Source organism: Diabrotica virgifera, chromosome 4 (genome assembly GCF_917563875.1).
Source record: "Diabrotica virgifera virgifera chromosome 4, PGI_DIABVI_V3a".
NCBI lineage: Eukaryota > Metazoa > Arthropoda > Insecta > Coleoptera > Chrysomelidae > Diabrotica > Diabrotica virgifera.
Window position 1 is genome coordinate 63593575 of NC_065446.1, and position 26234 is coordinate 63619808.

The window sequence follows — 26234 nt, forward strand, 5'->3', positions numbered from 1 at the left end:
TACCACCTACAGTTATTTTTATTATTTTTGGTACCATCTATATTTTTAAATTGTATTATCAATACTTAGTACCTACTACTATTTTAATTTTTTCTGTGTTTTGTGTACCACCGCCAATAATGATATGTAACACCAGTCGTACATGTACCACAGATTGAGAACCTCTGGCTTAGAGTACATAATCATGTCCAAATTGTTAATATCTCGAAAACGATCAACTTTATAGAAACAATTTTAGAGACACTTTTTGTTCAGAATGATAAAAAAACCTAAAAAAGTTGATTTGTACCATTTGTGTTCAAAATGTTTAAATAAACTAGGACCACTTTTGGAATGAGTAACTTCTTGAACCTTATTCACAAAACATATTAAACGTATATTAAATCATTCTGTTAGCGGCTGCTTTTGCACTTAAGGGGAGGGGGTGTGGTTTGAAAGTTTCAATTTTTTTATTATTTCAAACGAAAGTGCATAACTTCAAGAATAATTTCTGAAAACTTCACATTGAGTGGAGTAAAATTACCAGAGATACAGCATGTTGAATATTCCTACTTTTGACTCAATTTACCCCGGTTTCGCGCCAGCAAGCTTGAGCATGCTCGAGTAATGTGAGTATTGTCCAACAACTGTTCTCTTTTGTAGATTATTCCGCGGTTCAAAAACATATTTCGATGTTCATCACTTTACGATTTGACAGATAAATAAGAAGACGAAGACTAAATTGTCAAAGCTTTAAAGGGGTTTTTCTCAAAACTGCTTTTTTAGCATTGTAACTCAAAAACTACTTGATGGATCTACCTGGCATGTGGCATGTGCATATATTTTCTTTAGACATTTCGTGAGGTAACCCTGTCGAGGCAACCCTGTTGTTTTTATGCTTATTTTTTGTTTATCAATAATAATTATGTTGATGTTGATTTTCACCCTTTTGTTACAAAGAATTTCGTTTTTTTTTTTCCTCCGAGCGATACCTAGAACTCAAAAATCGTTGAAAATAAAAACTCGAAAGCCTTACTTCGAAAAACTCATAGGCCGATAAAATCTTTTTGAATTTTTTTTTTCACATAATCCAGTGGCGAGTTCTGTGTCCAGTGTCTGTAAAAAAAATTTGCCAGGGTTGGCTTATTTTCCAATATTTTTCCTTGAAATTTTTGTTAATATTCTTTAAATTGTACTTAATATGATTATTTAATTAAAAAAAATTGTACCATAGTTTAAAAAAATCACAAAAATGTGCTTGAAATGTTGATTTCAAACCATACTTCTCCCCTTAATTGGATATTTACTTTAGACACTTTACAACTATTTAGAACAAAAATACACTTTTATAAAAAAGAACTTTTTTATAATTAAACGTTTTTATTGTTTACAGGAGAGAATATAAAATAATTTGACGATATAAAATGCTTGAAATTCCTAAAATTACACTGTAATAAAAAAGTACTTTTCATAATAACACGGTTTTGTTATATACAAGACACAACATGTTTCGAAAGAATAAAATATGAATTTTTAGTAGGTGTATTAACAGTTAAAATTATAATTCCAAAAATTACACTAGTATAAAAAAGTACTTTTTATAATACCATCATCATCATCATCATCAATGGTGCTACAGCCCTATGAAAGAGCCCCGACCTTCCCAAGTCTATTACGCCAGTCAGTCCTATCCATTTTTATAATACCACGGTTGTTTAAAATGGCATATATAATATTTATATATAATAATTAACTTATTAAATATGAATTTTAAGTATATCAACTTTTAATTAATTATTAAAAAAATTAAAAAAGATACGCAACAGCCGTGTTCGAACTAGGGAATTCTCGATGTGCAGTCTAATGCCACTGACCTACCATCAATTTGTAGATATCGATTTATTAACGTACTTTAAAATATCATTGCATTAGTCACATTTTTAAAGTAGTTTGAAATAAAAAAAATCGATTTATCCATACAGGGTGATTGATTAGTGGGGTAAAGCTCCGTAGATCCGTTATAGTAATAGATAGCAATAAAAGGTTATAACAAAAATTGTAGCCAACTTTGATTAAAGATTGATAATCGGTAATCGTAAATTGTCAGTTTTAGACAATTCAGTCATGGCTTACTTGAAATTTGGATAGATTTAGACCCGTAATTAATAATTTGCTCTGAAAAATGAAAATATCTCGAAAACTAATAAATTTAGACATGTTATATAAAAATTAAATTACGGTAATAGTACTTTTCGATAGTGATATAAAATACAGGGTGTTTGATTTAAAATTACTGAGAAAATAATGTACTTGCGTTTTGACTCACCCTGTATTGAATATAAAGAAAATTAGCAATACCGATCATTTATGAAAATTTTGGCAATAAATAAAAAAATATGGCACCAATAAACCATTGACGTTGTGCTTATTTTTATTTATACAGGGTGTTAAACTTGTTACGATTTTCATATAAAATTAGTTATAACTTTGTCAATACCCCCTGTATACCATACTAAACCTTTATATTTTTGTAATGGAGAAGTTAAGAGGATTTCGAATATAAAATAAAATATAGGGTGTTCCATTTAAAAAAACATAACTTTGATCTGCCACTATGTTATCGAACACCCTGTAACATTCTAACTAATTTTCTAATGCGAAGTTCAAAGTTGGCTACAATTTTTGTTATTAACTTTTATCGCTATACATTACTATAACGGATCTACGGAGCTTTACCCCACAAATCAATCACCCTGTATAATAGCAGTTAAATATTGCACGTTAGCTAGTTCTATGCTATTCTGAAAATTTCAGGTACCTAGGTAGCCTAGAACTACTTTTAAAATAGATTACAAAATTTGCGGAGACTGTGACAACAACCAAGCCAAGTACACACACCCAAACTTATATGGAATCACCATGTATTTCAAAGTAATTTTTATTTCTTTTGAAAAAATTTGTTATTGTTGCTAAGAATAAAGGTTTTTATTGAAAATAAACAAATATATAAAACAATCGGATAGTATTGCTTGGTATATAGGTTATTTGCTTGAGTTGCAAATTGAACGAAAATAAATAAACTAACTTTTGCGTCCAAAAACAAAAATATGCCTGATGTGGGTTTATAGAACTTACAACGAGGAAAGATTATTTGTCTTGTGGAGAAAGTAATGTTCTCAGAGGGACATAGCTGTAGAGCTAGGGGTAATACAGGGCGTTCTGTCCAAAACCTATGCTAGGTAACAGGAACTAAAAAAGCTCAAAAATAAAGCAAGGGAAAGTCGCCAAAAGTAATAACGGCTCTCCAAGATCGTTTAATTTTCCAATCAGCTGGAAGACACCCAACCATTTCTCACCTGCAGCTCCAAAGGCAGCTTTTGGAAGCTACAGGTGTAACTGTTTCAGTTGAAACGATAAGAAGAAGAGTTCGTACCAAGAAGTATACAGCAGGAGACAGTTATGGGTTCCCGAGTTATCCAGGCAGCACAAGATTGATCGCCTAAATTGGTGACTTCACCACCAAAACTGGAACATTGGGAATTGACAAAATGTGCTATTTTCAAAAAAAGTCAGGATTTGCGTAAAATCAGATGACCCATGAAATCTTGTACTTAGAGGTCGAGGAACACAAGCAAGAACGAAAACTGTCAGATCTGTTCACAAATATACAAGGGAAAGTGTAATGTCTGGATAGGAATTGTGATCCGTAAAAAAACTCTTTTAATTTTCATCCAACCAAGTTTAACTGCTCACAGGTATGTTGATAACCTGTAGTCAGGCACTAGAAAGGTGCAACAGGAGAAAATTTAATTTTATTGGATGATAATGGACCTCTACATACCATTAGAGTGACTACAGACATCATTGAAGCATAAGGTATCCCTTGTTTGGAGTGGCCTGCTTGCTCACCCGAGCTTAATTCTATAGAGTATTTCTGTGATATGCTTAATAGAAAAATTAGAGCTTACCGGGATAATCCATAAAACACCGCACGGTTAGTACAAGCTGCTCTTAAAGGATGGAGCAACCTACCACAACAAAATGTTGATAATTTGATTAGGAGCGCGCCCACGCAAAGTGAAGCTTGCATAAGGACTAGAGGTGATAACACTGACTACCACAAAATACAAAAAAATAAATAAAAACAATTTAAGCATTATTCGTTTTACATTGAAATTTTGTATGCTATTGACTTTAAAACAACTACTTTCAATTTGTTTGTTAAATACTTTATTGTTTTATTTAATTGTTATGTATTTGTTATTAAATTGCTTTAAAATAAATATTGTTTGACTTCGTGTGTTTGTTTTTTTAAATTCGCACGAAATAGTAAGAAATATCAGATGATTCCATATAAGGTTGGGTGTGTGTATATATAAACGTTTTAATAATATTTCCTAAACTATAAAATGTAGTTTCATAGTACCAATTTCTACATTATTTGCTTTTCTTGCTAAACATTATCTTTATGTAGTTTCCTAGAACAGCAAGTTTCTTTAGCTATGTTTAACGGTACTTAAATATGAAATAAAAAAAGGTATAACCCATGAGAACTTTTTTTTAAAGTATGAAACTTGTTATAACATTTGATTTTTTAATTGCCTGTTTAATGGTCTTGCTCATACTTTAGTATCCTGAGATTGTCGCAAATATAAATTATAATTTCATAATATTAGTACTCATGTTAAGATTACGTGTGATTAAAAGAATTAAACGGGAAGCATCGTCTCACGAACATCCACTTTTAATCAACGTGAATTGCCTTACACACGTAATTTTATTGATTTAATGGTTTTAAAAATTAACATTTTTTGTTCACCAAAATAAGAAATGGAACTGAAGGAAGGTTCTTCAGTTTTCGTTTATCTAAAGGTGGATATACATATGCGCTCTGCTCGGTGTGCGAGCCGCTCGCGCGCAGCGTATTCGTCAGATTAGTACGTGTTTTCAAGTGACGCACAAACGGCACGCACACGGCGCACCACGGTCTAAATTCTGTCGGTTTTTCAACAAACGCTTTGATGGTTCGCAGTACGTATTTGGACGGGTTTGCGAGTGGTTTGTTGGTTTTGGCGCGTCTGAGTTGAATATTTGTTAGTAATGGAATGGTCGGAACTGTCGGAAGGAAATATCTAACTTATTGATGTTTACCGTGGAGAATCATTATTGTGGGATCCTCAATAAAGAACCATTTAATTTAAAGAAACAACTTAAATCCGATCTGAAATAGAAGCTCAAATAAAAAATATACATGCGGACTAATGTAAAAAAGGTTAGTTCATTGTTGTATTAAAAATATCATGTTGTATTAAAAATAAGATTTACTATTTTATTTGGGCATAAGCCACAATTCGAGTTTGAAATCAAGTTCCACAATTCGAGTTTGAAATCAAGTTTACTTGACCTTTCGACTTTCACTTCAGAAATAGTTATCAATATCAAAAAAACATTCATAAGCAGATATATTATGTGTCACCGGAAAGCGAAATAGGTAACGCACAACTTGGAGAACCTATAGTTTTCTAACTTCATGTCTGGTGAAGCAACGCAGTTGAAACAAGCAGATATATTATAATTGTTTCACCGGAAAACGAAAAAGGTAAAGCACAACTTGGAAGAGCCTATAGTTTCCTAACTTCGCTTCTGGTGAAGCAACGGAGTTGGAACAAGCAGATATATTATAATTGGGTCACCGGAAAACGAAAAAGGTAACGCACAACTTGGAAGAGCGTATAGTTTCCTAACTTCGCTTTTGGTGAAGCAACGGAGTTGGAACAAGCAGATATATTATAATTGTGTCAACGGAAAGCGAAAAAGGTAACGCACAACTTGGAAGAGCCTATAGTTTTCTAACTTCGCTTCCGGTGAAGAAACGGAGTTGGAACAAGCAGATATATTATAATTGTGTTACCGGAAAGCGAAAAAGGTAATGCACAACTTGGAAGAGCCTATAGTTTCCTAACTTCGCTTCTGGTGAAGCAACGGAGTTGGAACAAGCAGATATATTATAATTGGGTCACCGGAAAACGAAAAAGGTAAAGCACAACTTGGAAGAGCCTATAGTTTCCTAACTTCGCTTCTGGTGAAGCAACGGAGTTGGAACAAGCAGATATATTATAATTGGGTCACCGGAAAACGAAAAAGGTAACGCACAACTTGGAAGAGCCTATAGTTTTCTAACTTCGCTTCTGGTGAAGCAACGGAGTTGAAACAACCAGATATATTATAATTGGGTCACCGGAAAGCCAAAAAGGTAACGCACAACTTGGAAGAGCCAATAGTTCTCTAACTTCGCTTCTGGTGAAGCAACTGAGTTGGAACAAGCAGATATATTATAATTGGGTCACCGGAAAGCGAAAAAGTTAACACAGGGCTTGGAAGAACCTATAGGTTTCTAATTTCGTTTCTGGTGAAGCTACGCAGTTGAAACAAGCAGATACATTACAATTGTGTCACCGGAAAACGAAAAAGGTAACGCACAACTTGGAAGAACCTATAGTTCTCTAATTTTGTTTCTGGTTGTAGGAACAAGCAGATATATTATGGTAGGGGAGCAAAGTATGCTAAATGTGCAGTCACTCGAGCGCTTTGGGGACCTATTGGGCTGTGATTATTAGGTCCTAAAACCAAAAAAAGTTAAGTAAAATTTTCCATTTTAGTGGGGACTTCCCATTTTTTAATTTAATTTTCCATTTCCTACAATCTTTTTTCCGATTACAGCGCCATCTATCCATAATTAGAAAAAATGTTTCGAATAAAAGTTGTTTATTTTTATACAAACGATCCAAATCTGCAATAAGAAATGGGGGCTGCCACTTAAGATTTTAAAGTAACCCCCCACCTCACATCTGTGGGGGGTCGTGTTTGGAACCATTCGATAGATTTTTGAAAAATATTGATAAAGTGTATTTTGCAGTTTTTCGATATAATGTTTATTTTGCGAAAGATTGCGGGATTTGTATTTAAAATTTTAAATTTACCCCTCTCCTTGGGGGTCATGTTTGGTATTTTTCGATAGATTTTTGAAAAACACTGAAAACGTAGATTTTAGTTTTTCAATCTGACGTTCATTTTGTGAAATATTCGCTTTTTTTTGTGAAACTTTTTGACTCACCCATTTCCGTACGCCCCGCTCAAATCGTCATATTTTTGAAATATAGACTCTTTTGCATGTACTTAACTTACCTTATCTTAATCTGACAATTTCTAGTATTTTTAAGGATAGATTTTTTTTCGGGCCTTCCTGAACGAACTCCCCTGTGTTAAGAGCCAATATATGGTGGAGGTACATCTGCAGGGTACCACGTTTCTCCCCATATGATAATCTGACGCGCTCGAGTAACTGCAAAAATCCCCGCTTGGGCTCCCTTACTTATATATATTTGTGTTGCCGGGAAGCGAAAAAGGTAGTTCCCGAAATGTTCCCAAACTGTGGCTTATTCCACATAAAATAGTAAATTGCATAAGATGACACAAGAAAATAGTTTCAGAACAATACCAAAATAAGATGTAGTAGAAGTACAGGACAGAGACATGATTATCTACAATTACTAAACGTTCGTAAGTTTCCTCTGGATCGTCAAAATGAAAAAATTTAACGAACAATAACCGCGCGGCGCACACACGGCGCGGATATCTGTCTCCGCCTTAAAGGTACGTATAGATATGCGCGCCGAACACTTCGCGCCGTGTGTGCGTTAAGGCGCATTTATATCAAAGCGAACACGAACGAACGAACGAACGAGGAACGAATTCGTAGGTGTTCGCTTGGTCATTCGTTCGCTACAAAGTAGGGCCATTTACATTGAAGCGAACGTTCGCATTCGTTGATGATCGGGAGTGCATATTGCCCGCAGATGTTTTAAAGATGGGCCAGTGCCAGTCACACATTGTGTTTAAGTTTATTGTCGTGTTTCTTGCTGGGTAAATTTTAATACAATAATAGCTTACGAAAATACAATGTGTGTTCTGTAAGAAAAAAAAATGTCATATGTATTCAAAAATGTAAGTATAAATTTTGATACGACTTCAATAATTTCATTTTGTCCTGTTTCTATTCTATAATTTTTTCATTTAAAAAAAATTGATTTGAATAAATAAAATAAAATAGAAATTATTTCCAGACTCAAAAATAATTTATCCAGGTATTTTTTATTATTTTGTTGAAAATTTTGATGTTTTATTTATTAATATTTTATTTAAATCTGGCATTATCAACTACGGTTTGAGACATATAAAACGTCCAAAAATGTCTAGCAATTATAAATTCATATTTCTTCTTCTTCTTAAGATGCCGTGATTTATAAAATATTACTGTTTTTAGCAGCATTGCAAAGCATTTCATAGCCGTGGATTCTTGTCCACTGACGGTGACGATTACGCAGCCATGACACCTTTTTTCCAGACCCCTCTTACCCTCTATCTTTCTGTCGAGTATGTTGCTGAACAGTTTATCGTTCCCCTTGTAATATGGGCCCCAAGTATGCAGTCTTCTTACTTTTAACATAATTAAAAAGTTCCCTTTCCTGTAAACCCGCTCTTCTTAGTACAGTGGTACCTCGATATACAAGCGTCCTAATATACGAGTGTTTTGAGATACGAGCCGCCGAGCGAGCGATGTTTTGCTTTGAGATGAGAGCAAAATTTGAGATACGAGCAACCGCTTTTTATTAAAATTTATGGCTCTTTTTGACTACCTACTTCTAACTTGAAGGAGGTGATAAAGGGTATAATGCCAACTAAGGGCGTTACAATAATTTTGAAGCTCCGGACCTCTCTCCATGAAAAGATAGAGAAACTAATGATGGTGTGGGTGACAGAGAAGCAGCATCAAGGAGGAACCTTAACACAAAGCATCGTATGTGAGAAGGCACGAGCGATTTATGAAAAGGAGGAAGAAACAAACCTCTTTAGACAGTTTTTTAAACGAGCTGCAGATGAAAATGAGCAAAGTGTGATGAAAAAGCGAAGAACACTGACGAAAATTAAGCGCTTCCGTAAGCACCTCACTTTTTCTTATGTTTTTACAGAATATGTATGTATTTTTTGTTATTTATAAATAAATGTCTCTTTTTGTAAAAACATTTTTCTTATTTAAAAACACTTAACAAAAACAACTAAAGTGATTTTTTTGGGACTGAAACGGATTAATGACATTTCGGTTAATTTCAATGGGGAAAATTGCTTTGACATACGAGCAATTTGACATACGAGCAAGGTTACGGAACGAATTACCCTCGTATGTCGAAGTACCACTGTACTTAATCATTTCTGACTCTGTCTGTCCATGATATTCAAAGCATTCAACGTAGGCACCACATTTCAAACACTTCAAATTTGTTAATGGAACTGGCCTTAATGTCCTTGCTTCCATTCCGCACAAGAGTACAGTTCAAACGTAACACTTTTTAGCATATAAATTACTGATAAAATATTTGTATTCATATTAATTTCTAATAATGACAAAAGTAATGACAAAAAAAAATTATCTTCTTAAAATAATTTTGAATTCAATATATTTAGCTAGGTACCTGTAATGTGCTTCGAACTAATGAACGCAATCTGTATCAGCAGCCAGGTAGCAGGTATTATATGCTGTTTGAGGGAGCTTAAAGAATAACATAATAAAGAACCAGCTTTCTTAAAATTCTTCCTCGAAAAAGTTACTTGCTATATTATGACTATATTATGTTCAAATAATAAATTGTAAAATTGGTGTATCAAAATAAATTTGCTTTTAATTAATTTTAGCAATTAATTTGATTTGGCTACCTCATAGCTCGCTAGTGTTTCTGGGTTGAAATTTATCCAATAAAAACATTAGGCTTTTAAAAGCAAACCACTTCGAACCCTCTTTTTGTCTTTCTCGTCTAAATGATGCCAGAAGCTAATTCATTTTTTTAGTTCAGAGACATCATAACCCATTCCTATAGAAATGTTAAAACAAGCATCAGTTTTTCTGTTTATTATTTTATATGTCATAGTTTCCTTTAAACCCATACGAAGGAAAGACTTATTATTACGGCATTGATTACGTCTAGAAGTAAATGCATGCGTAGTATCATCATAATAAATGCATGCGTAGTATCAATACATACAAACCAAAGAGATAGCAATAGCCGCTTTTTTAGATATCGAAGGGGCATTTCATAATGTTACCACCAACTCTTTGATAAAAGCAATGAGTAGACGAGACACACCTGCGGTAATATACAGATGGATAAGGGCATCCCTCGAGAAGGGGATCGTAATATCCACTCTGGGTAAAGGAATCACCAAAGCAAGATCAGGTTGTCCAGAAGGTGGAATTCTGTCAACTCTGCTTTGGGCAACCTTGATACATCATCTCAAAAATCTGTGTACAAAAGACATTTACTTCCTAGGATACGCTGACGATTCGGTAATCACCGTCAAGGGTTTTATGTGGGAGAATGCAAGAAGCCCTAAATATAGTTGATAACTGGTGTAAACGTGGGAATTTAACTTCACAAAAAAGCCCTAGAACATCAAGTCCATCAAGTTTGTTTAATATCGTTATGAAGGTGGGTCAAATGGCAGATGAATACCAATGCACAAATTATACGAGTTAAAAAACTGCTTAAGCTGCACCTTGTGATTAACAAATATTAATTGATTGAGATTCATATTGAGATTGAGATCCATAGAAAATAAAATTGTAGATAGGACAAGCATGAAGAATGTTCTACCACCTAGATCGTGACTGTAGAGGGGGATATGGCAACTCTGGTGTCTAGGCTACCAAAAAAAGATAAAAACTTCTAACACTTACTAGTTTAAACAAAAAGGGATTAATTGCTCTTATACTAAAATTGGGACACTCTTTGACTTATTGTAGAGCACTTTGTAAGTACAGTAGAACCCCGCAAATCCGAACTAATTGGGGGGACAGCCTGTTCGGATTCCGAAAAGTTCGGATTATCCGAAAGTTAGCCTTATCTAGTAGTTCAAAGCTTTTATTGTGATTTTGAGTAGCCAAACGTTCTCGCAAGAGTGTGGACAATATTTTTGGACTCAAGTTGACTACGAGAGAACCAAAGTAAGTTTGTGTTTAACCTTTATAAACACTTCTTTATAAACCTATATATTAAAGTATAATATTTATTTTTAAGAAATTTTAAATGTCAAAGTCCTAGTAATCCTACATTGTCCAATTTTTTGGCTTTACTCTGTATAATAAACATGTTTTTAAGTTTTTGTCTTGAATTTTTAATTTTTTTTTCACTTTCCGTTGGTTCGGATTTGCCGAAAGTTCGGATTCGCGGGGTTCGGATTTACGGGGTTCTACTGTATATAGAGTAAATCCTTGACGGATTTTTGAGAATGTCTGCCAACAGAGATGTTGCTTCGTCCTCGTCTTTGTCTTAATTTGCGCTGATTTTTAGGCGGGTGTTTGGTGAGTATTTTCTAAACTTACATGTCTTTTAGACACACATTAACACTAAACACTGTTGCTATTTATATATTTAAACAATTGGTGAATCATTGTCAAAAGTGGAGTTACATTTTAAAATAGTTTTAGAAATGTACCTAAACTAGGTACGAATATTTTTAAATAGTCTTAACTGTTTGAATGGATTTATTTCAACAAAAATGATGACTTGTTCCATAATTTTACCATGATGTAAATATGGTTGGTTATTAAAAAAATATTTTACAACAAATAAGTTCAGCTGAGGAATAATAACGTCCTCAGTTCTAGATGCTCATTACTTAATATTCAGTATATTTACTTACCAGTCATTGTACATTAATGTTGTCTTAAGGATGAGCATACGTCGTTGTTGCTGCTGCAGCAGCTAACATCAAAAGAAAATAAGATAAAAGATTAAAACGTAGGCGTTGCGGTTGTGCGATAGGAGGTCAAGTGACCGGTGCATCTGGTTTTGCCGCATTATTTATTACTGAATCAGACATTCCTTGACTACAGCAGTAACAACAGTTGAAAACTCTCAAGGTTGGGGCGATCCGACGATCTAATAGTAAATGCGATTTAATATACGTTTGTATTTACCGTATGTTGCACATACTTTGGTTGTTAATAGATTATAGAGGAGTCAATGTAGATCAAAAACTTTCATTGGTTCGAAAAAATCAAACAAGCTTACATTTTTCTAAAACCTTCAGTTTATCAATATGTTTAAGTAAAAAGTTCTACTCACAGATTTAGCCGCTAATTGTTTATAATTGTTTAAACAATAAAAATATGTTTGTATAATATGTTACAGTTCAAGTTGATTCTCAGTTAGAGTTGACGTATTCCTAGTTCGAGTCAACTCCAACTAAAACGAGCAGTAAAAGTTGATTTGAAAAATTTAATTCAACTTTTACTAGTTTGAGTTGACTATTCCTGGATCGATTCAGTAAATGTTGATTATACGAGTATAATCTCACGTGCTTTTTTGATGACTGTGCGTCTCTTTGTTTTGACCGTTTCAACTACTTTTATCATGATTTGAACATATTGGCCAGGAAATGAAGCTGAACAAATGGAAAAACCTCGCAATTTTTTCGTCCAGCATCGATTCGTACAAAGAATTTGGGGTTAGGCTCGTTTTACCCTCTAGTACATTTTTTATATTGAGCCGATGTACGCTTTTGGTTTTTTAAGGGTGATAACTACCCCTAATTATGGTAAAAAATTATAAAATAACATCTTAAACTTTAATATGGTCAACATTTAGTTTTTATTAGTTAAATCATCATTGTTTTATGCTTTAGGATATAATATTATAATATTTCAACTTTTAAAACCACCCTTGTTGGAGCTATATATTTATAAAAAAATTATTTATCCTAAAAGAATGATTTCGGCTTGCATCCATTTGCATAAAAATTTGGGATTAGGATCATCTCACCCTGTACTTCATATTCTGTATCATGCCCAAGAGCGTTGATTATTTTTAGGGGCGTAAACTACCCCTTATTGTCAGAAATTATATAAAACATTGTAAACCTTAATCTGGGTAAAATTTGGTTTTGTTTGGTTAAATAATGACTGTATTATGCTTTAGGATATAATATCATAATACTTCAACCCTTAAAAATCACCCTTAATAACATTGCAATTTTTATAAGTAATTTAATAGATCTATGCAGACAAAAAAGTAGAATTACGTACAAAAACATTTATTTACACAAAAATACGAATTTACAAATACAAATACAAATAGTTTTTTAGTCATCTTCATCGAGATCGATGTCATCTTCGTCTTTTTCTATAACTGGTGGGCTATCTTATAGCTATAAGATCTAAATTACATATATATTATACTGGATCAATCTATCAATCAAAGATAGAATAAAAATTTTAATTTTTTTAATATAAGGCGGGCACATAAATTTGATCCACCCTGTACATTGATTTGTAACTATTTATTATAAGTAGTTTTTAAGAAGTGATTTATCGTTAGTAAGTTTTTTCCCTGAAAAATAAAACATTAGGAAAGAAAGTGATATGAATAGACCATAATTGTTCAGGGTATTTGGAGATTATAACGGTATTTTGTTATGCATGCCACAGTAATTAGTTCTTAGGAAATTGAGGTAAAGAAAGTTTGGAATTTTAAATATGTTTGTTTAATGATAGGAATATTTAGATAATTATAATTTCCGAAAAGTCATAAGTTGAGTAGGAATATTTTTGAAAGAATGACTGTTTTTTTTTTCGAATGTAAAGAAAGGAAGGTGGGGAGATAAATGTTTCTGATTGGCTAGGCACTTTGGAATGGGGGAAGTTTTGTTTTGAATGTTGAGATAGTTTTGGAAAGAGGAATTCATTATGTGATTGGCATCGCTGAAGAGCAGTCAACGTTTTCGTGGATAGTTAGATAGCAAGTACCAGTGGGTGTTTTGATAGTGGAGAATAGAGCTGAAAAGTGGAACGAGAGACGGATCAAATTGAGACGAAATACCTCTTTGATTCTGTATTATTGTGAGAAGGAGAGGAGAGAATTTTTGGAGTTTGTGTTTTGTTGGAGAATTGGTGCTGGTATGCTGATAGATTTGAAGCTTGAGAACGGAAAGGGCTTTGATGGGTAGCCTAACATAGTCAACGAGGGAGAGCTGTTTTGGGTCAAGAGAAGACATCAGAGTGAGTGAAGCAAAAGGTCAGTCAATTTATGTGAAAGATATTTTTATGTTCGGAAACTAAAATTTTGAGTAAAAGCATATGAATTAAGATTCCAAAATTTCAAAAAGTAAATAGGAAGTATAGGTAATTTGCGAATACCTAAATTTGTTTGTTTAGCTTGTTTTATCAAAGTCATCGGGAACAAACCGATAAATTGTTTTTTTAACTAGAATAAATTTAAGTGGTAAAAATTTCATTCGGACAGCTGTGTCCACAGGTTTTAAATTTGATCGATTTTTAGAGTATTGATTTTGATAATAAAATTCTGTATGCTTATTTTATATTTCTATTTAATTCCTTTTCCTAATATTTTTTCCCGATTAGAACCAACTAAGAGATACTGAAACCACGAGAGAAGATAAGTAGAACATAAGATAATTTAGATATTTTTTTGTGTTATAAAAAGGCACCCTGAGATTTTTTATTAATTTTTTTGTATGATTTGCGACCAATGGATAAGTCAGTGCTTCCCAACCTTTTATGTCTGGCGACCCAACTTCCGATGTTTTTTCATATTAGCGACCCATCCCTCACCAATGATGAGAGAAAAAAATAAGGAACACGGCCACTGTACGCTACTCAGCTACTGTAAGAGCCACGCCGCGACCCACTTGAAATCCGCCAGCGACCCACTAGTGGGTCGCGACCCACCAGTTGGGAAACGGTGGGATAAGTGATTAAATAATTAATTGGAGTAATCAAATAAAGATTAAGTGATATTAAAGTAATAAAAAGTAGATCATAACAATATTTATATAAAGACTTATGTTTTTAAGTAAGGTGAGTTTAAAGGGCTTGTTTGCTTGTAAATAGAGGTTTTAAGCAGCTATACCTCGCTAAATGTTCATTGTAAAGAAAATCTTTGCAAAGGTTAATTTTAATTATTAAAAAAGATACAATTTAATACATACTTTATAATTTTTTTTTGTATATCTAATATTTTCGGAGATATTTTGAATAAAAGATAAGAGATATTTTGAATAAGAGATATTTGACGACATTTCAAAAACTAGTAAATGTTGAATAACAATCTTCATTTTACATTTATAATCAACATTTACTGAAACCGGCTGTTTGAGTTGACTCGAACTAGGAATAGTCAACTCCAACGGGATAATCAACTTGAACTGTAACAGATAAACAATTTAAAAAATATCGGTGAGTTCATTATTTTACTGTGATCAAAAATTGTTTCCATTTTTTTTTATTATCCTGAACCCGAATCTTACTTATTCATAAAATAATACTAATGTAGTAATATTTTTAGTATTATTTTATGTGTCATTAGATTGAAAACTTAGTCTTTTGCTAGCAGTTGCCACTAGGGCATCCCTGCCATTTCGTTCGTTGCAGTCCGTAACTGCACGCCGGGGTTTGTCCTGATTGGGTCAGAGAGAGCAGCACGTTATGTGCCTCCTGATGAGACACTAATAAGTTTCGAAACTGGTAGAGGTGCTTGCTGCACTCTCTGATTGAACTAGAATATAATGCGGCTGTAGTTTCGTGTTGCAACGAAATTGAAAATGGTTATTCATTTTTGATTTACATGTTTACTCTGATTGGCGTATGAAGGGAACCATTCTCGTTGGAACTTTACCGCGCTGAGCAGATGGGACGTGAATTATAAATTGTAAAATTCCCTCATCTTCTTTAGTCTCAGCATCCATTATGGCTTGCAAATTTTAGAAGCCTCGGAGGTGTAACCAGAGAAGGTTCCCATTGCTTTCAATCTGGTGGGAGCAGAGTATGGGGTATGGAGTAATATTTGTAGTATTATTTTATGTGCTATTAGATTGAAAACTTAGTCAATTAAGATAAGATTCTATTATGAAAATTAGTTTGTTTTGTTTAAAATTTAGCCATAAAAGATAGTTAACTCCTTTAGTTAAAATAAAATATGATGGCAGGACGAAACAATTTCACAGCAGACAGACGGTAAAACGAAATTCACATCTGCTCCAAATTCGTGTGTAAATAATATACCCTTCATTCGTAACGATAGATAAAATTATTAGTTTTAGAGATATTTGAAATTAAAAGCGAAGGGGCATAATACGAGTACATTAATCAAAATACTGAAAGATAGGGAGAAGCGTACAAAAGTACGCTTCTCCTTGTCTTTCAGTAGTCATAAGTGTGTTCGAAAAACTATTTCGGTCTTAACATTTTTAATCAAAATAGCTGCCGTTTCAAAAACACCCTGTAACTCAGTACAGAGCCACATTTTATTTAAGTGATTTGGGTTAAATCATAATATTTTGAGCCTAAGAATCTACAGTTAAAATATTTCCAGTTATTAATGAAACACCCTGTATAATGTCGATTGTGAACTATAAGGCACGTATCCACTATGTTCGCGAGCCTCTTGCGCTCCGCGCTTTTTGAAATTGCTCCAATCCCATCGATACGGCATGCTGTCCTCGACATATAAACCGCCACCGATTGGAGCGCTGAGGTGGAACGCGCACCGTTGCACGGTCCGGGAGCGATCCACTATGTGGAGCAGTTGCAGGAGCGTGGAGCTGAAGAGGAGCGCGAACATAGTGGATACGTGCCTATATTATACTTGTGATATTATGTGTTTATATTACCAATGTACTAGTAAAACCTCAAATTCTTTTTCTGTTATAATTTTATCAAAGGGGTCGTCCATTAATCACGTGATGTTTTTTTGGCATTTTTTAACCCCCACCCTCCCACTTGGTGATACATGGCGAAGTTTAAGACCACCTATATAACGTGTACAATGACATTTCGTGATTTTTTATGGACTCCTCCCATCCCTTTCGAGCCTCACGTGATTAATGACAGCCCCAAAACTATAATTTTACACCCCTGGCACAATAATCGAATATGTATTTCCCTTCTATTTGTAAGTGTACTTCCACATGCTGCGGATTATCATCTATTGTAGTGGTTCCCAACCTTTTATGTTTGGCGACCCACCTTCTGGATGTGTTTTCATATTCGCGACCCATCCCTCACCCATGATGGCTACTAGGATGCGCTACTCAGCTACTGTAAGAGCCACGCCGCGACCCACCTGAAATCTGCCCGCGACCCACTAGTGGGTCGCGACCCACCGGTTGGGAAACGCTGACTATTATTGTGTAGTAGTTGTCGAATGGAAAAATTATTACATATCTTGAATGTTCATAAACAATTATATAGAAACCAATCAAGCTGCTTTAACAATTTGGAATTTCCTATAATATTATAGACATGTGTTATTATTATTGCGGTTTTATCTCTGTAAGCTGTTTATTAATTTCGACTCTTGGCTTATTTGAGTATGATTTAATTTACAAATTTTGTGATTTATTTGTGAGTTCCTGGAAATTAAATTGATTAAAAACATGTTCTATAAAACAGATGATATTTACTAATACATACTAACAAAACTAATACTGGTTAAGTATTATGTTAATTCCACATACATGTATCATTGATAGAAATTTCTATTAATATTGTATACAAAGGGAAATTAAGCTGAATAAATAAAGCTTAATTAATAATTAATATTAGAGGAGTAATTGGTATTAGTGAAATGGCTGATTTTCCACTCAGAAAGGATTTTTCAAGCCGTAACAGATCCAGCGTCGCCTCACAGTCTACGCTTCATAAATTTAAGTTTTTGGTCAACAAAATTTTACTCCGATTTCTAGTTATGTCTATTCTTTCTTCTAGTACTAGTTGAGACATAACCTTCTTCTAGTACATCATAAGACGTTGATAAAACTTTTATCAACTGCAATGATTAACAAAAATGTTTTAAGACATCTGCTCAATAAGATTTTAAAAGTAGATTCTCAGTCTACGCCGGATCATCCGTGTAAATTTAACGATGCAGCAGATTTTATAGGGGAGTCAATATAGAACGAAAACTTGCATTGTTTCGGAAAAATTCAAACTTTCTAAAACTAAAAGTAAAAAGTTCTACTCACAGATTTAGCCGCTAATTGTTTATTAATTGTTTAAACAATAACAAATATTGTTTTGTTTAAATAATTTTAAAAATATCGTTGAATTCATCATTTTACTTTGATCAAATATGTTTCTATTTTGTCTGAATATGACATTACAATTTGAAAATTAAAAAAGTTTTTTTGGCCCTTTATACAGTATGTCTGCGTAACTAGGTATGGGACACTTTTTTGTTATCAATTTTACGAAAATAAGTTATTCTTTATAAAATACTCTGCATAGTCCAAAATCTCAAACTCAATCAGATATCAAACTTTATCAATTTTATACGAGGTATGACAAAATATGAATTTCGCTTAAGAGTTAAGTACCTATATAGTTCACAGTATTTCAATTAGAGGGATGTAATTAAATGTTGAAACATAGTTTTTAATTCTAAACAACTTTTCTTAATAACAATTTTCGATATTGTGAAATATAAAGCTACTTTACTCTTGAGCGAAATTCATATTTTTTGACATACCTCGTATAAAATTAATAACATTTGATAAATATCTGATGGATGCATCTTAGATTCTATACGATGCAGAGCATTTTATGAGGAATAACTTTTTTTCGTAAAATTAATAACGAACAAGTTTTTAATAGGTTCCAAGTTCCGTGAATATACTGCAAGGGCGATTAAAAAAAAATTTTTTACGTTTATTATTGTTTAAGCTTGTTATTAAATGTATTTTAGGTAAGTTGTGCAGAAAAAAGTATTGATGACTTTTTAAATTCCATTTCCAATTTGTAAATTTTTTTTTTTGATCAATTAGTTAAAAAATTATAACAAATTAACTCAAACGCGCGCTGCGTCGAACGCTACTATACAGTGCGCCAATGTTTGTGAGAGGGGTGACTTGAGCATTATAAATAAAAAATTATAGAAGCTGTAGATTTAATTTTAGAAAAATCTTTATATAAGGTTTTTTTGTGTAAAATTTTCTGAATTTTTCAATGGTCAAGTCAGTTTTTTCTAAAATGTATATTTTCGTAGGTATTTAAAAAAAAACAATTAATTTCGTAGTTCATTTGTTTAATAAAAAGTGAAGCACCCACTTTTGGAGTAGACCTTTTTGATATGTTGTTTATTAAGCATTTCTTAATGAATATAATAGCAGGAAAAAGGTCCATAGGAAGAAGACGAAACTCCTGGCTAAAGAATCTACGGGAATGGTATAGCTGTAGCAACAACGAATTGTTTCGGTCAGCAGTTTCGAAAATATGTATAGCCCTGATGATCGCCAACCTTCGGAACGAAGATGGCACTTGGAGAAGAAGAATGAACTTACAAAAAGTTCTATCTTGTTTGATTTTTTCCGTAAGCATAAACTCCATTGACTCCCCTATTAAAAATATAGCTCGTCTATTAAAATGGTACGATGACAATTATTCTAGTGATAGTGATGGAGATAACCTAACAGAAATTTTTAATATTGAATCAGACCAATACGGATTCGGAGTTCAAATTCAGAAAGCAGTGGTTTAAATGATGATGATTAAAAGAACATAGGTAAGAATAGGTACAGGTGGGGCATTTCAGAAGTTCCTCCCTCATCAAAAATTCGAAAACTCAACATAACATTATGATGTAAGTACATATTCTAAAAGCAAATAAGCGATGGGGAAGCTGCTGATCCATATTAGAAAGGGATGATACCTTGACAACAAAGACCAAACTGAACGTATCAGCTATACTGGTAGGGGAGCCCAAGCGGTGATTTTTGCAGTTACTCGAGTGTGTCAGGTTATCACATGGGGAGAAACCTTGTACATTGCAAATGTATCTCTACCATATTGGCTCTTAATACAGGGAATACCCTAAGGGGAGCACGAAAAAATAAATCTATCCTTAGAAAAACTCGAAATCGTCAGATTAAGATAAGGTAAGTTAAGTACATGCAAAACAGTGTATATTTAAAAAATCTGACGATTTGAGCGATGGAACGTAAGGAAATGGGTGAGTCACAAAGTTTCACAAAAAAAAGCAAATATTTCTCGAAATGAACGTCAGATCGAAAAACTAAACAAGACATTTTCAATATTTATCAAAAATCTATCGAATGATACCAAACACGACCCCCTACGGAGAGGGGTGGGGGTAAATTTAAAATTTTCAATACGAACCCCGCGATATTTCGCGAAATGAACATCAGATCGAAAAACTGCAAAATACACGTATTCAATATTTTTGATAAATCTGTCGAATGACACCAAACACGACCCCTCACGGAGGTGGGGTGGAGGGATACTTTAAAATCTTAAATGATGAGCCCCCAATTTTTATTGCAGATTTGGATTCTTTACGTAAAAATAAGCAATTTTTATTCGAGACATTTTTTCGAATTATGGATAGATGGCGCTATAATCGGAAAAACGATTGTTGGAAATGGAAAACTAAATTAACAAATGGAAAGTCCCCCACTTTATGTAAAACTTAACTTTTTTTGGTTTTAGGACCTACTTTTCACAACCCAATAGGTCCCTATAACGCTCGAGTAACTGCACATTTAGCATACTTTCCTCCCCTACTCTAAGGGTAAGAACAGAACAAGTGGGTCTCGGTGGAGGTGGAGGTGGAGGTCGCGGTCGATGTCGACATCCATGTAAAACAAACACATTGTAGTGAATGAAAGAGAACAGAGAAGGTAAGTCGCGGTGAGGGTTTAGCGCGATGCCATCCAGGAGGTTTACATCGATGCTTTTGAAAATAAAAGAGTTTGTTTTACATGGATGTCTACTGCGCGGCCTACAAGGATGCTTCCCTGTGATTGGTCCGTTCGAAGCCAAGTTGTCATTACCTGCGCTATCTGAGTTGATAATTTTTATATAATCCCTTTTTTGTATTCAGTTTATTTTTGAATTTCTTAGGGATCTAGATTTCTAGACGATCTGATTATTTACAGCTGACATTTCATCACTATCATCACTTGACTGACACAACATCGCAAAAGCACAGTCTTTTTGTTATTCAAATTTCATTAAACTACTTCACTTGATAGTGGTTCTAGCTCGACTGACAGCGCAGGTGACCTCCTTGCTATGTGCTGTCGACATCGACCGCGACTTAACTAGTAGCATCCACCACGACCTACACCTCCACCTCGACCCACTTGTTCTGTTCTTACCCTAATGGATCTACTTGTTGTGAAATTGAAAATAAGTGTGATCTGTGCAAACTGTTACTTTGCACCGATCCTTTGCACAGATTACATGCAGACTGAGCAACGCCACCAACGGGTAGTCACTGTTCTTACTTGGCCCTACTAATTGGCCAAACGTATACTGGGGACTTTACATTACAAAACATAATAGGTTTGTTCTAGCAAACAGTTAGACTAGTCAGAAACCGTCAGCAAACAGTTGGTCAGTGAGAGAACATAATACAGTCACCAGTGCTATCCCCTCTACTCGCGCTGGTCCACTATTCGCTGCTGGACTCAAACCGTTTGAAACTGATGCTAGAACAAACCTATTAACACCAATTAAACATATACAGGGTGTTTCATTAATAATTGTCCATATAGTAACTGGAGAAACCTTAGCACAAAATACGAAGATTTAACCTAAAACACTTAATTAAAATGTGGTTCCTTACTGAGTTACAGGGTGTTTTATCTAAAAATTTAAAAATTATTTTTGCTCAGCATTTTAAAACTATTCGACGTATTCTTTTCATACTTGGCAGAAAGTGCGACTACTATAAACCCTACCAAATTATAATAAACAGACGTTTCTAGCTACTACCAGAGGCGTACGACAGGGGATAGTATATGGTTGACCCTTCTCAAATTCTACGCCACTGGAGGAATTCCTATTTTAGTGCCATTTTTAGATTCTCCAATACTTTCTACGTAAATAATATACTCTTTTTTGGTAACGATAAAGTCATTAGTTTTCGAGATATTTGAAGTTAAATATGAAACGGCACAGTTATTTTGATTAATTTATGAAATAATTCATATGATTAAAATTTATAAATTATTTGTACCCAGTACTTTAAAACTATTTGGCGTATTCTTATCATACTTGACAGAAAGTGTAAGTACTGTACACCCTACTAAATTAAGATAAATAAACGTTTCTAGCTACTACCAGAGGCGTACGACAGGGGATAGTGGCTGGTTGACCCTTCCCAAATTCTACGCCACTGACGAAATCGCTATTTTAGTGTACATTTTTGATTTTCCAATACTTTTTATGTAAATAATATGCTCTTCATTCGTACCCATAAAATGATTAGTTTTCGAGATATTTGAAATTAAAAATGAAGCGACACAATACATTAATCAAAATAACCGGGTCGTTTCATTTTAACTTCAAACATCTCGAAAACTAATGACTTTATCGTTACGAATGAAGAGTATATTATTTTCGTAGAAAGTATTGGTGAATCTAAAAATTGAACTAAAATAGCAATTCCGCCAGTGGCGTAGAATTTGGAAAGGGTCAACCTTCACTTTTCCCCGTCGTACGCCTCTGGTAATAGCCAGAAACGTTTGTTTAACATAATTTAGTAGTTTGTATAGTACCTATACTTTCTGCCAAGTATGAAAAGGATACGTCAAATAGTTTTAAAATGCTGAGCAAAAATAATTTTTAAATTTTTAGATAGTACACCCTGTAACTCACTAAGGAACCACAATTTATTTAAGTGTTTTAGGTTAAATCTTCGTATTTTGTGCTAATGTTTCTCCAGTTAGTATATGGACCATTATTAATGAAACACCCAGTATTGAAAAACTTTAGTGTGAGGAAACGTGTGAGGAAATATCAAATAGTGATAACGGATATAATTTTTCTTAATAAAAAAGGAATTTTAATATTTTTTTATTATTTCGTGGCAGTATAAAATGATACAGTACTAATTTTGATTATTTTATTAATATTCCGCTTTTGTTCCAGGACCGGTGACAGTTCCCATGGTGTCAACTAATTCCTCGCCTCCCATAGCGATGCCTGTTCAAGTTCCTCCAGGCCACATGGTGCAGCAAATAGTTGACGAAAGTGGTACCTTAAGGCATGTTATACTGTCACCACAACATCCACCGAATCTCTTACCTATGCCGTCACATAATCCTCAACATTATGTAAGTACATTTTGTATTTTATTTCTTTAATTTCTTTTTATTCTATTGCTAATGAATGGAGACATCATACATTTTTCTGTTTTTCACATCATGGAGACTGGAGACATCATACATTCATGTTTCTGTGAACATTTTAAAAACGTGAATATAAATCACTTTTTTAATTTTCAATTCAGTAATGATCGTTCAGTAATTTTCGATCGTTATTTCGAGGGTTGAGAACCACAGGGTTCCAAGCGACATTTTGTACAAAATCGGTTTTTGTAAAGGATTCTATTTAATAAAGAATTCTGCATCGAATGATATTTGAAATACGTTGAATTGTTTCTAGATAACGATGCAATCAATAATGAAATAATGGTTTCGAGGACGTGAAATATTTTCAGGTTTATAAGGTTCCAAGCGACAAGTACATATGTCAGAAATAAAGTAAAAAGTTTGTTGATTCGTGATGTATTCAATAAATAAAAAAGATAAATTTAAATAAGTAGGTACATTTTCCATAATGTATAATATAATTCTTTTTTTATTTTCATTTCAAGTTCTGTTTTTTGAGCTTAATTTAGGAAAAATATTTTTTTTTGTTTTCTGTTATGATTTTCAATTTAATAATAAATATTCGCTTTACAATTTTGAAACTTATTGCTTAATTTCACCATTGCGCTAACAATATTTTGGAAAATTAAAAATTTTCTGTGGACCGTTTATCTTATAATTCGATAAGGTTCCAAGTACAATCCTTACAGTGCATTAAGGTTCCAAGTATACTGCGGACGTCGTAAAAATGTTACAAAATCACACATTAAAATCCTAGAGGAACTGGTCCGAATATGGGCCCCCCATTTGTTTTTCTATTGAAACTTGCTTATAATATTTTATAACAATGTCTAAATATCATTTATACATGCTATGAGACCTTAGAAAAAAAACTGCTAACTATGTATTTTTTATAACAAAGTTTATTTATTTTACGGGTAATAATATGATGTGAGGCATATTTTTCTAACCAGGCCAGGCTGTCTAAAATATGGGCCCCATTCAAAAACCAACAAAATTTTCTTTTGACAACAAAAATACGAAATAACCTAGCCAACAATTTATGCTTGGAGAATAAGAAACATATATGTGAAAAAATAAAATGAAATTAACTGCAAAAATCGCAAACGTAAGAGTCTTTCTCAGTTCCGGAACACTGTTCATGTGCCCAGACATTGCACATTAAACATTGAACCCACGGTTCTCCTCTAGTATCATCAGAAAACTGTTGTTCAGGAAATAGACATGCGGTGTCATTGATGCTTTCAGGAGAATACTGTCCTATCTGTTTTACGTCAAGGTCTTCGTCAGCAGGCAAAAATTCCTCTTCCTCTTCTTCATCCGAACTGAATTTGATTTTTCTCTTGGGTTTCTTTACATTTTCTTTCGGCTTTAGCGCAGAATTTATTAGGAAGTTCCCCCCTTTCCTTCCTTGGTTTTTACATTTTCTTTTGATTCAACTGAAAACACAGTTCTGTTCCCCGTTCTTTTTTTGATTTATTTATATTCTCAATTGATAATTCAAGGTCTGATTTATACGAAGATGAAATTATAACTTGAGAACGAGAATTTTTCCTTCCTCTTGAAGACGCTCGCTTCGTAACTGATGGGACAGTTGAAAAAACGAATGGACTCGTGAATGTTTTGAACGGTGTTCTAGCACAGTTGTTGTGTTCGTTGTTTTCCTTAATAGTTGATCTGGGTCTTTAGAATAACTTGGTCCTTGATCTTCTGAACGAACTGTTATATTTTCTGAAGAAATCGTTTTTGCAAGGTCGCTTGTCAATGCTTACAAATAAATTTCAGTCAAGTTACAAGTTTTCTCAGATTCAAGTTTTTCAGCACTGAAATCAGCATCAGAAAAAATGGTTATATTTATTGGCTCTATTTCTGTTACTTTAAAACCATTCTTAGCTATCTCTGCCGCCTAGCATTTCAAAAATAATGCCGTTTCCCATAGTTCTGCTAGATTTATGCGAGCGGTCTAAATATGGGCCCCTAGCCCATATTTACGTCACACAAGGGGCCCATATTTCAAAATATGTACGTTCAAGAAAAATAGTAGCTTATGATTTTGTAATTATTTTTTGTTTCCAACCTATATCAAAACTATTTTCCTCCCTTTTTCTGCCACACAAGCATAATATATCAATTCCGCAATAATGTCAATAAACACAAATATCACGTAATATAAACTTGCCCAATAAATTTTTTTCAAAAGTCAAAATCAAACGGTGTACACTGTGTAACAACAACATATGTGCTGGTCGACGAATCTGTAAATATATGACAAGAGAGGGGCCTTCTAGTATATTTGGGCATTTTCTAACAGATAGCACTACTTGTTTCATAGATAGTGGGGTGGCCCATATTAAATACATAGCCCATATTCGGACCAGTTCCTCTACTTATGCCATTATCTAACGTGAGGCGTTGTCACAATTTGCCACACTGTAGTATAAAGGAATTTTAACATTATTAATTTACAGACCTTCAAATAACGAAGTTATAGACGGAGAGGCAGCGCTGAAAAATCTATTTGAATCTACTAAAGCTAGATTTTTCACAGTTGATTACTGTGAGTGTGTAGAGAAACATACTGCGATCGGTCAAGCGAAACGTAGAACAGGGGTTACTGAGAGGGTATCAAAGTTGCATTCCTACGAAGGTAATTATTTCCATTTACTAAGGCTGAAAATAAGTACACACATTCTAAATTAAATATAAATAAAAGTTATTATGCATTTTGGCTCGCAATTTTTTCGTCCAGCATGGATTTACTTGAAATTTTCACAGAAAGTAGGGAATAGTCCAAGGATCATTCTATATCATGCCGCTATCGTACGCTAAAACCTTGGGGGTGGTTGCTACCCCATCTCGGGGGTGGGAATTTTTTATTACATTTTAACAATGTAATTCGATGGAAAAAGTGATTCTAAGAAAAAAATGTTTGTTACATTTTCTTCGTGAAACTAATATTTTTCGATTTATTCGCGCTTGAAAATAACAGTTTT

The 26234-nt window shown here is 33.7% G+C and overlaps 1 protein-coding gene across 3 annotated transcripts in view; it reads left to right on the top strand.

Moving 5' to 3' along the window:
• Positions 1–26234, top strand: part of LOC114325841 (fibronectin type-III domain-containing protein 3a) — a 725050-nt gene that overhangs the window by 526025 nt on the left and 172791 nt on the right. For all 3 annotated transcript variants that reach the window (XM_050649163.1, XM_050649164.1, XM_050649165.1), the window contains one exon: positions 23000–23184. In XM_050649163.1, the coding sequence (XP_050505120.1) occupies positions 23000–23184 (185 nt within the window). The remainder of the gene's footprint in view (positions 1–22999; positions 23185–26234) is intronic.